Genomic DNA, 13,170 nt, shown 5'->3' on the forward strand with positions numbered 1-13,170 from the left:
ATATTATTGCCTTGATGTATTTAGCAGGAAGAGAAATTTCGTGTTTCCTATTTTTTACTGCAGTGCTAGTCCATTAGCACTAATTCTAATTTTATAGCCTTAGAAACATGAACAGTACCCGTGATAAGTTTTTCATGAGTTTTTATGTCCATTTTGAAGTCTAGATTTCTAACATAAGTTGATATCTAAAATGCTAATCAAAAGATTAATATTTTCTGGCCAAGCGCAGTGGCTCATGCTTGTAATCCCAGCACTTTGGAAGGCTAAGGTGGGCAGATCACTTTGAGGTCACGAGTTTGAGACCAGCCTGGCAAACATGGTGAAAACCCTGTCTCTGCTAAAAACACAAAAATTAGCCAGGGGGGCAGGGGTGCTTGTAATTCCAGATACTCAGGAGGCTGAGGCAGGAGAATCGCTTGAACCCAGAAGGTGGAGGTTGCAGTGAGCCAAGAACTAACCACTGCACTCCATCCTGGGTGACAGAGCGAGACTCCCTCCCAAAAAAAATCTGTATTTTCTGCTGTGGCTTCTAAACTATCCTCAATTCCCAGTACCCACAAGGCCCTAAATGAAACAAGACTCACAAACAAACAGAATGAAGTACATGATTCATGATTGATGGCTAGCATTTTTATAAAGCGTTAATATCTGAAGAATAATAATACTGTTCGGTCAACTTTCCCTCATCCAAAAAATAAATTGTTTTTTCTAAGTTATTCTTGATGGGAAATTTTTCTTTGGAAAAAATTATAGCTTGTTTTAAGGGGAAGATTATATGAAAGATTATATTAACCTTTGTTCACCACTTTTAACTCTTACAGTGACTTCTTGTAACAATTATATTAAATGGTATGGTTGGTTAATCATAGCCTAATTGCCATATTCAAACTTGATAATCTAAAATAATAAATACGGCATGATAAAATACCTATCAGACAATCAATAAAGCTATAAAATCAGAAGTAAATGAGGGTCAACAAAGATTATGGGTGAAAAAGACAAATGCATCATTGTCGTTTTCTCAATAACAACTACTATTTATTGAGCTCTGACACTGTGCCAGATACAACTCTGAACACTTTACAAGTAATTATCTCAATTCATCCTCAAGTTGATGTCACGTGGGAACTCAGCGGCAGCCTTTTTCCGAGGCTGGAAGGTCGCAGGGGTCTTGTTCAGGACCCCGAGGCATTGCCTGCTCTCACTCCCAGTAAGGACAGGGCCTCTGTGGGGCCTTAAGAGCCAGGAGGGCCCAATGTTTGCAAACATAACCTAAAATGAAGGTATATAAACTGCTGAATAAATCAGTCAGGTGTCTTCCAGCCAACCTAAGCAGCTAATGTTGCAGACAGCTCTAAGCCCTCCACAGAATCCAAGGCCCCCAGAAAAAGAGCCCCAGAGGAGCTCCCAACTGCCTCTACTTTGAGGAGCCACTGCAGTTCCACTGAGTTCTGAATCCTTGGTTACACGTATCAGCAACTCATAAGAGTGTGGCTGCACTCCCTCTTCCTGCCCATCCATAATCTTCCTGCAGCAGAGCAAGTAGGTTTTATTATTACTACCACTGCTGATGAGGAAACTCAGACAAAGGTAGGTTAAGTAACTTGTGCAGGGCTAAATGGATCATACATGAGCTATAGATTGAGGGGGGAAAAGAATGAATCACAAAAATGTCTCCATTTGTACACACTTGTTCATAGCAGAGTTATTCACAACAGCCAAAAGATAGAGGCAACTCAAGTGTCCACTGATAAAGTAACATAATGTGGTATATACACACAATGGATTATTACTTAGCATTAATAGCTGGGAGTGGTAGCACATGCCTGTAGTTCTAGCTATTAATACTTGGTAGGCTGAAGTAGGAGGATCACCCGAGCCCAGGAGTTTGAGGCTGCAGTGAGCTATGATCACGTCACTGCATTCCAGGCTGAGGGACAGAGCAAGACTCTCTCTCTCTCTCTCTCTCTCTCTCTCTCTCTCTATATATATATATATATATATACACACACACACACACGCACACACACACACACATATAATTTTTAAATGATGGAAATTCTGACACACGGTATAACGTTAATGAACTTTGAAAACATGCTAAGTGAAAATAAGCCAGTGATGAAAAACTTATCAGATGCTGAGAGCAGTCAAATTCATAGAGACAAAAAGTAGAAGGGTAGTGGCTAGGGGGCAGAGAGGATGGAGAGTTAGAGTTTAATGGGGATGAGGTTTCTGTTTGGGAAAATGAAAAAGTTCTAGAGATGGATGGTGGTAATAGTTACCAACAATGTGAATCTGTGTAATGCCAGAGTGAATCTACTTAATACATTTAAAAATGGTGAAAAGGAGTTTTGAAATTATAGTAAAATATATATAACCCAAAATTTAAGTGCATCACAGTGGGGCATGCTGGCATAAACCTATAATCCTAGCTACTCCTCGGGAGGCTGATGCAAGAGGACTGCTTGATCCCGGAAGTTCAAATCTGGCCTGGGCAACATAGCATGATCCCATCTCTTAAAAAGGGTGAGGGGTGTGCGGCAGCATGCATGGTATGCTTAAAACTTTCTACAGTGCATAGTGTTCAGACTGTGTGTATACAGCTCTGGGGATATAATTAGAATTCAAATACACATATATACATCACTCTTAGTGATGAGACACTCTCTATAAAACATTAAAATGCTTAAACAAAGGAACAGAAAACAATATATTGCAATGACCTATTTCAATAAGAACCTATGTCCCAGAGAAAGAAGCCAATTTACTCATTCTCAAATATTTAGTGAACACCTATATATATATGCCAGGCACTATGCTTGGTGCTGGGAATTCAATGGTGAGGAAAAACAGATGCAGTAACTACACTAAGGGATATAACAAGCTGGTATGCAGGGAATGGGAAGGAGAGAAAGAGACACAAAATAATCACAAAAATGAGTTTTTAATTATAGACCTGGCTCTCTACATAAGCACATCACAAAGCAACCTGCCCTAAACTGATGAATTAGCCAAGATTTGGTTTTAAAAAGAGTTAACTATGTAGGGCTATGAGAGCATCAGGGAACAGGACCTGAATATGCAAGTCCTGTGGCAAGACACAAAACCAAAGGAACGGTACAGCCTGGCTGGAGTCCAGAGGACGGAGGACTGTGTGGGCAAAGGGGCTATAGACAAAGGTCAGGCAAAACTCAATAGTTTTGTTGACTATAGTTCCAGTAATGATCTAAGTTTTAACCCTACATACAATTAAAAGCCACTAAAAGGATATAAGGTAGGAGGTAGCAAAATAAAATAAAAGTTACACTTTGTTTTGTTTTGTTTTCAGATGGAGTCTCGCTCTGTCGCCCAGGCTGGAGTGCAGTGGCACGATCTCAGCTCACTGCAACCTCCGCCTCCCGGGTTCAAGTCATTCTCCTGCCTCAGCCTCCTGAGTAGCTGGGACTACAGGTGCGTGCCACCACACCCAGCTAATTTTTTGTATTTTTCGTAGAGACGGGGTTTCACCGTGTTAGCCAGGATTGTCTCAATCTCTTGACCTCGTGATCCACCCGCCTCGGCCTCCCAAAGTGCTGGGATTACAGACAGGTGTGAGCCATGGCGCCTGGCCAACAGTTACACTTTTAAAAGATCGGATATAACATAGAAATCAGAGGTGTTTCAGGACACAATTTCCTCCCTCCTAAATCAACACAGCTTGGCCTTTCTCAGAACCAGACCTGGCATTAGGCAACCTAAATTTCTAGTCCTGATTATGTCACCAATTAAATGTGAGTCCTTATACAATGTATTGTTTTGTCCCTTGGGCTCACCACCTGTAAAACAGTCTTCTCTGGAAGGCGCATCAGGCTCCGAACTAACTCAAAAACTTCTTTTTCTTTTATTCTTACCCCTCCTCCCCAAATTATTTAGTCTTCAAAGTCCAGGCAAAAGTGATAAGCCAGTACCTTCACTTTGCCGGGTCTAAGGCTTTGTTCCAGCAATAGCTCCCTCACAATGCTCGTGACATTTTGCTCTTCAAGCCAGAGGGTGCAGACCTTGCTCTGGCCAACACCACCAAACAGGGAGTCAGAGGCTGGAACTTCCATCAGCTAACTCACTGCCACTTACTAACTAATTCAGGATTTCCTTGGTTCTAAGAAATTTTGTTCCCAGGGAGGTGATGGTAGAAAGGATCAATGTAAGTACTGTAAACCTACTTTTTCTTTTTAATTAATTAATTAATTTTCTTTTTTTTTTTTTGAGAGGAATCTTGCTCTGTCACCCAGGTTGGAGTGCAGTGGCACACTCTCGGATCACTGCAACCTCTGCCTCCCTGGTTCAAGCGATTCTCCTGCCTCAGCCTCCCAAGTAGCTGGGACTATAGGCACGTGCCACCACATCCAGCTAACTTTTGTATTTTTAGTAGAGATGGGGTTTCACTATGTTGGCCAGGCTGGTCTCGAACTCCTGACCTCAGTTGACCCACCTGCCTTGGCCTCCCAAAGTGCTGGGATTACAGGCGTGAGCCACAGTGCCCAGCCCGATACTCTTCTTTGTATATTGTATAAAATGCATCTTATATTTTAACAAAACGAGTGAAATCTATAAAGCCCCCATGGCTTCAATGTTTTTTAACAATTATGAATCTTATATATTTTAGATTAGCAGTGTTTGAAATTCACAGTTCAACTATATTCATAACAGATTTCAAAATGAGGAAGTGAGAACTACTGATGTGCAAGCAGCTTAATTACCTGCTCCCAGTACATTATTCGTGATTTGACAAGCAGCATAAATTGTCTTGGATAAATCGATGTCAGATTAGGAATGCTGATAGGCTGTTGAAGTCCTCAGAAAAAAAGTCACAAGAAAATCACTTAGGAAGGGCTATCAGGTTTCAGCAGTTCCACAACCCTGCCCTCTCTGCAGGCCTCTTAAAGAGGCTTTCAGATCCATGGTTTGATCACCTAATAAAAAAAAGGTGCTAAGGCGATCAGAATAGGACCATAATTAGTCAGGAATGGTGGCAGACGCCTGTAATCTCAGCTACTGGCTGAGGCAGGAGACTGAAGCAGGAGAAACACTTGAACCCAGGAAGCAGAGGTTGCAGTGAGCCAAGATCATGCCACTGCACTCCAGCCTGGGCAACAGAGCAAAACTCTGTCTCAAAAAAAAAAAAAAAAAAAAAGATGGCAGGGTAGTAGGACCATAAATACTCAAACAAAAGAATTTGACTCCCCAAATTCAACTGAATGATGAATCCATTTTCATTTAATGGTACAAAACAACCAATGAACCTTTCATATGTTCTTTTTGGGAAACAATCTGCGAAGCTCATTATCAACATACTAATAATTAATTTTTAACCATACTACTCAATTTTATAAATGCCTCAGGATCTAAGAGTCTAAGTAAAGCTGAACCTAGAGCAGTATGAGAAGGAAACCATGGTATTTAAATGTTGCAAACAAAAGAACACATCTTCTTCAGTGCTGCCTCAAAGAAAGACAATAATGACACTTAAATCCAAGTCATTCTAACAAAAATGAGGTGGAAGGGTGGATAGAAGAGGTAATCTGATAGAGGAGAGATAACTACTCAGTAGGAATCAGGTGCAGATCCAAACCCTATCTCTGAAACCAGCTATACAAACATGACAAAACACCACTTCCTGAGCCTCTGAGCCTACTTCTGCTTTAGAAAATAATTACAGTAATAAATAACCAGAAAGAATATATGTGATACAAAAGTAATTGGACCTCAAAATTACTAAGCTTCAGAATGGAAACAAAACAGGAGAGATAAAAAACACTGAAGGGTATGAAGGTCACTTCCTAGAAGGAGCATAAGAGGCCAGTATTGCAGAAAATACACATAAAATGATTATTTATGAAGCAGTCTTACTCTGTTGCCCACATTGGGATGATCATAACTCACTGCAGCCTCGAACTTCTGGGCTCAAGGGATCCCTCCACCTCAGCCTCACGAATAGTTGGAACTACAAGCACTCACCACCATGCCTGGCGAATTTGTTTTGTTTTGTTTTGCAGAGACAGAGTCTTGTTATGTTGCCTAGGCCTGTCTCGGACTCCTGGCCTCAAGTGAATATCCTGCCTCAGCCTCCCAAAGTATTGAGATTACAGGCATAAGCCAGTATACTCGGCCATAAAATGATGTTTAAACGAATTAAGGTATATAGGTAGAATCCTCTTTAAAATGCTTTTTTAAAATATCACCTTCACTGACAACAAATACCAAACCTCTAAAACTGCCCTCTCCCAAAAGAAATTCACCTGCTGTCCTGCACATTCACCAGCAGTGGGAAGCAGAGAGCTGCTGCAGCTGTGAACCAAGAGCCCACACAGGCCCTCTGTACCTAAGGCAAGTCAGCCCAGCTGCCACGAGAACTCTCCACCATCTCAGGAACAAGCTTTTCCACTTGCGCACTCAAGCAGGGACCACATCCCCAGTTATAATCTGAGAAGCAGTATCTCATGAGAATAGTGTTAAACTACAAGGAACTGGTTACATAAATAATAGTTTACCTATATAAGATCATGCAACATTAGGGAAAAACTAAGTTCTTGCAATGATTTTTTAAAAGGTATTTATATCTGGCCAGGCACGGTGGCTCACACCTGTAATCTCAGCACTTTGGGAGGCCAAGGTGAGCGGATCATGAAGTCAGGAATTCGAGACAAGCCTGACCAACATGGTGAAACCCCGTCTCTACTAAAAATACAAAAATTAGCCAGGTGTGGTGACATGCGCCTGTAATCCCAGCTACTCGGGAGGCTGAGGCAGGAGAATCGCTTGAACCCAGGAAGCGGAGGTTGCAGTAAGCCGAGATCACGCCACTGCACTCCAGCCTGGGCGACACGGCGAGACTCTGTCTCAAAAAAAAAAAAAAAAGTATTTATATCATATAGTTAGGGAAAACATGGGGGCAGTGGAGGTCATTTAAAACAGTTAAGAAGAAAGTTCACATAAGACTTAGTTATCAAAATGTACTAAAATGTGGTGCTTGCACAGGGAAAAATAGATCAACAAAACAAAAGAGAATAGATTAAAAGTCTATAAACAGGCCTAAGTATATCTAGGAACTTAAAATATGATAAAGGGGCATTACAAATCATGAAGAAACAAATTCAGTAAATGGTATTGGGACAATTAATTTAATATATGAGAAAAATTAGATCCCTACCTCACTCTATTCACAAAATTAAAGTCTATATAGATTTACAGTCCTAAATATAAGAAAACTTTAAAACCATTAGAAAAAACAGGACACAAGAAATATATAAATTTATATATATAAATATAACTCTAGTTATAGCCTAAAAACTCACACACATGCTCACAAAGGGATATGTGTGAAATTTTCAACATAGCATTATGAGTAACACAGCAAAAGAAAAATGTTTTGAAAGCACTCCAGATGTTCACTGGTAACAGAATACATAAATAATGTTGTGTAGTATTATATGAAAGAATATTTGAAATAATACAAAGCAGTTAAAATGAATGAACTGTGTTTATATTTATTAACATGGCTAGATCTCAATAATGGGCAAATGGCAAGTGTTACACAATAAATTTAAGCATATGCAAAAGAATATTTATGTTGTTCTGGATAAATAAATAATACAACTATAAAAACACAGACTACATACATAGCAGATCTGTTATAGTGGCTAGCTCTTGAATGGAGGCAGAGATAAAGGGAAATAGGACTCAGAAGGGAATATTAGAGACTTCAACATTAACTATAATGGTTGAAAAAAAGTTTTTTAATCTGAAGAACTAAAATATTAACATTTGCTTTAGGTGGACTTATATGGAGTTTTATTACATTATCCTCTATACTATTCTGTAATTTGCTATTATTACGCATAATGCATAAAAAAGGGCTTAAAGAAAACAAAACAGTAAGAACATTCTACTCTGGGTAATGAGAACAAAGCTTTTTCTGGCTGCTGCTGTACTATTTTTTAATTTTTCATAGCAGATATACATTAATTTTTAAATTGAGCAAAAATCACTTTGACCAGGAAAAATGTATACAGGTAGTTATTAGATTCCACATAGTTCTGGTTCACATAAATATCTTTTTTTTTTTTTTTTTTTTTTTTTTGAGACAGGGTCTCACTCTGTTACTCAGGCTAGAGGGCAAGTGGCATGAGCATGATCTCAGCTCACTGCAACCTCTCCCTCCCAGGCTCAAGCAATCCACCCAACTCAGCCTCCCAAGCAGCTGGGAATACAGGCACATGCCACCACACCCAGCTAATTTTTGTATTTTTTTGTAGAGACGGGGGTGTCACTATGTTGCCCACCTTGGTATCAAACTCCTGACCTCAAGCAATCCACCGGCCTCAGCCTCCCAAAGTGAAATATCTGATTTTTAAAGTTCTTGCAAACATGACATCTGTACTCTTGCTTCTCTGATAAAATATTCTCGAAGCTCTAAACAACTAAAATACAAACCCATTTTGGAGATCCTAAAATTTGGGGTAAAATATTAATGTCCCAATGGAGAAAACAAAACTTTCTTTTATAAACAATTCTAGTCTTTGAGAAAGGACAAGGCAAGGAGTTCCACAGCTTTAGTCACAATCTGTAATTGTACAGAAGTACACAAAATGCATAAGAAACAAGGCTGGGAGCAGTGGCTCACACCAGTAATCCCAGCACTTTGGGAAGTCAAGGCAAGAGGACTGCTTAAAGCCAGGAGGAGTTCAAGACCAGCCTGGGCAATAACATAGTAAGACCCTGTCTTTATTTTTAAAAAATAGATTAAATTTTTTAAAAAAGAAAGTAGAAAAACAAATCTGATGTGTATTCCTCTATGAGTTCTTATATTACCAAAATAAATATTTTATGAAAAGCATTTCAAATTGGCATTATAATGAGACAGTTAAAAACCTATATTGTATTCCATTTCATTAGAAAACAATATTGAAACTTTTGTTATATGTAATGAATACTGGTCAAATAACCTCATCAAAGCTCAGTTTTCTCATGTGTAAAATGAGCATCCTACCATGCCTATCACAAGGGGTAATAGGAATCAAATACAGTAAGTAACTTCAATCAGCAAAAAACTCACAAGTCCACTTTTCCGGAGTGCAGAGAAAGCAGTAAGTGCCAGGTCCTATGCCTGACCACAGCAGCCATTAGTGGTAAAATTAAACTGAATATAAGAAGCTTCATTTGATCACCAAAAGAAAAAAGTAAATAGATTTAAAAGATACCAACTATAATGTAATAAAATTATGTAAGAAAATAGCCCCTCTGGCCAGGTGTGGTGGCTCACACCTGTAATCCCAGCACTTTAGAAGGCCGAGGGGGGCGGATCATAAGGTCAGAAGTTTGAGACCAACCTGGCCAACATGGTGAAACCCCGTCTCTACTAAAAATACAAAAATTAGCTGGGTGTGGTGGCGCGTGCCTGTAATCTCAGCTACTCAGGAGGCTGAGGCACGAGAATCACTTGAACCCAGGAGGCAGAGGTTGCAGTGAGCTGAGATCGTGCCACTGCAATCCAGCCTTGTGACAGAGCAAGACTCCATCTCCAAATATAGAAAGAAAGAAAAAAGAAGAAGAAAACAGCCCCTCTTTCTAATGAACAGACAAAAAACTCTCAACTCACAGACGAGTATTATCATAACCCAGTTAACCAAGTAACCAAGACAAATCAACCTAGCAGTCAGGAAGGCTAAGAGCCCAAAAGCTCCCAGTCTACAGTATTGCCACAATGGCTTTAAAATTAAACAAGTAACAGAAGGATAAATACCCACAAAATTTCAAACCATATCTTACCAAGGTGATGTCTCGGGAAGCTGCAGCAGCACTCATATGCAAACTAGGCTGCCTCACAGAACTGCTGCAATCCAGGGCTCTGGCAAATGTCCCAACAGCACTGAATAAACCACAAACACAATAAGGAAAAATTAAGTATCTGTTTTGGTTTGTTTTTTTAATGTTTTAAAAAACACATATGGATAGTAAATAAAAAACTGTAAAAGAAAAGGCAAAAACAAGTTTCTGAATGAGAATCAAACATCAAATAAAAAAAATTTTCACTCTATAAGATATAATAATTGACAAGCCAATTTACTATAAACAGGTCGTTATCATGAAATCAAGAAAAAAATAGCCTGTGGAGGGGGGAAAAAAGAAGGAAAGGGAAGCTCTGTTATAACATGTCATGGAGTAAAACATTTGGTATTCAAATTGGCTCAAAAAATAAAAAGTCGGCTGCAGAGTTTGGCTATTACAGCAAAGCAAGTTTTGACTACTTTTTAAGCCCAAATTGTGAAACTCAGTAACATTTTTTCCCCCAATATATCATTAACTGTAGCAACCCCTTCCTGTGAGGATTCAACATGAAACAGATTTCTACTAAAATCTCATTTAAAAAGAAATTACCATAATGCTGACTTTAAGGATCTGGAAGTCCTTCCAATATGTAAGAAACCCTAACCTTAAGACATACAGCACAAAATGAAGACTCACTGCTTTTCTTGTCTGTATTTTAAACATATTTGCTACTGAAGAGATTTTTCATTTTTATTATTTTTATTTGTTGAGACAGCGTCTCACTCTGTCACCCAGGCTGGAGTGCAATAGTGTGATCATAGCTCACTGCAGCCTCAACTTCCTGGGCTCAAACAATCTTCCCACCTCAGCTTCCCAAGTAGCTGGAATACAGGCATGCACCACCACGCCCAGCTATTTTTTTTTTTTTTTTGGCTAATTAAAAAATCTTTTTTGTAGACAAGGCCTCCCTATGCTGCCCAGGCTGGTCTCAAACTCCTGGGCTCAAGTGATCCTCCTGCCTCGGCCTCCCAAAGTTTTGGGATTACAGGCATAAGCCATTGTGGTTGACCCCTAAGGAAGAAATTTTATAAATATTTTAGGCCGAGCGCGGTGGCTCACGCCTGTAATCCCAGCACTTTGGGAGGCCGAGGCGGGCGGATCACCTGAGGTCAGGAGTTCGAGACTAGCCTGGCCAACCTGGTGAAACCCCTTCTCTACCGAAAGTACAAAAATTAGCCGGGCGTGGTGGCAGGCGCCTGTAATCCCAGCTACTCGGGAGGCTGAGGCAGGAGAATCGCTTGAACTCGGGAGGCGGAGGTTGCCGTGAGCTGAGATCGCGCCACTGCACTCCAGCCTGGGCGACAGGGCAAGACTCTGTCTCAAAAAAAAAAAAAAAAATATTTTAATTAAAATACAACAAACATGTTGAAAAGTACACAGTGTACAGATAGTTACTGTAAAGTGAACACATGCATGCCACCAACATACAGTTCAAGAAAGAACATGACCACAACCCAGAGGCTTCTCAAGCTCCTTTCCACAGGGAACCACCACCCTGGATTATAGCACCACAGATTAGTTTTGCTCAAATAGAATCACGCAGCTGGACATTATGTCCAGCTTCTTTTGATTAAAATTACGTTTGTGGATTCATCCATGTTGTTAGCTACAGCTGTATTCACTCATTTTTCCCTGTTACGCAACATTCTGTTGTACGACGTCTCATCCCCACCACCACTCTACTGCTGATAGACATTTCGTGTTGTTTCCAGTTTGGGGTTACTATGAATAGTGCCATAAATCCATTTGTATACGTATCTTTTGGTGCAAAGGTGTATGCATTTCTGCTGCATAGATATTTAGGAGTGAAACTTAAAGAGATTTTGTGTTAGATGACAGCAAACAGTATTCCAAAGGAGCTGTACCAATTTACACCCCCACCAGCAGGATATGAGAGTATTGGTTCTAAATCTTGATCAATGCTTAGCACTGTCAGTCTTTAAAATTTTAACCATGCTGGTGGATTGGCAGTGGTATTTGACTGTGGTCTGAATTTGTATTTAGAAGATCTTTTTTTTTTTTTGAGACAGAGTCTTGCTCTGTCGCCCAGGCTGGAGTGCAATGGTGTGCTGGCTCACTGCAACCTCCGCCTCGCAGGTTCAAGCGATTCTCCCACCTCAGTCTCCCAAGTAGCTGGGATTACAGGTACCCACCATCATGCCCAGCTAATTTTTTTTGTATTTTTGTAGAGAAGGGGTTTCACCATATTGGCCAGGCTAGTCTTGAACTCCCGACCTAAGGTGATCTGCCTGCCTTGGCCTCTCAAAGCACTGGGATTACAGGTGGCGTGAGCCAGTGCGCCCAGCCCTTTTTTTTTTTTTTTAAGAGATGAGGTCTTACTATATTGCCCAGGTTGGTCTTGAACTCCTGGACTCAAACAATCCTCCTGCCTTGGCCTCCCAAAGTGCTGGGGTTACATGCATAAGCCACCAATCCCAGCCTAGAAGATTATTTTTTAAAACAAATATTGAAACCAAAAACATACTAGTAACCAACTCCTTGGTGTCCTTCATGCTGGCTTTGAAGGGAAACATACAGCCCTTGGCAATCAGAAAAATGAAAACACAGAATACAAATCAAATTTGAAAACGGCAATGTCTCCTAATCAATCCCCAATCTAGACAGCCTGTCTGGAGATTCTAGACCAGTATTCTGTACTCAACAAGGGGCCACAAGATTGGCCCCTTCACAATGCTCATCAAGTGTCTCCATCCAGTCGCTTAGTAGTTAGGTGATGGGCTCTGGACTCCAAATGCCTGGCCACCAATAAAAAGTAGGATCATCCATGGTGACTGGCTCTATGAACAGTGGTATCTAAGGATGAGCCAAGACTATTTTTTCCTCTGTATTGTGAAATAAGTTCAACACAAAATCAGACAATAACATAATGAAGACCCTTGCATCCACTGTCCAGATCTAACTCATATTAATATTTTGCCATGTTTGGTTCATTCTTTTAAAAAATAAATATTATAAATTTGTTAGAGTTCCCTATATATACTCCTAGATCATATATACTATATATACCCATTTAATGTATTTAAAAATCCACTAATAAAATATTGTTTTGTACACAAACATTTTATAAATAATTACTGTGTATGCACATAAATGATCACATGGTATATACCCTCAACATTATTTGTGATGTTTATCTCTTTGCTACATATAGCTTTAATTCATTCAATTGCCATAAAGTAATATTTCACTATATGAGTATACCTCAGTTCATTCATCAATTGCTTGCTGATGTACTTTTACTGTTATCATTTTTTAAGTAAAAATAAAATTCTGTCCCATTCA

General features: G+C 39.8%; 1 protein-coding gene across 11 annotated transcripts in view; it reads right to left on the minus strand.

The window, feature by feature from the left end:
* MTA3 (metastasis associated 1 family member 3) overlaps positions 1–13,170 on the minus strand; it is a 271,716-nt gene that overhangs the window by 86,343 nt on the left and 172,203 nt on the right. For all 11 annotated transcript variants that reach the window (XR_004026930.1, XM_030799376.1, XM_030799379.1 and 8 more), the window contains exon 8: positions 9,808–9,907. Coding sequence is in view for 10 of the 11 variants with exons in the window: in XM_030799376.1 (XP_030655236.1) it covers positions 9,808–9,907 (100 nt within the window). In the remaining variant the exon portion in view is untranslated. The remainder of the gene's footprint in view (positions 1–9,807; positions 9,908–13,170) is intronic.

This window comes from Nomascus leucogenys, chromosome 19 (genome assembly GCF_006542625.1).
Source record: "Nomascus leucogenys isolate Asia chromosome 19, Asia_NLE_v1, whole genome shotgun sequence".
In the NCBI taxonomy this organism is placed as follows: Eukaryota; Metazoa; Chordata; class Mammalia; order Primates; family Hylobatidae; genus Nomascus; species Nomascus leucogenys.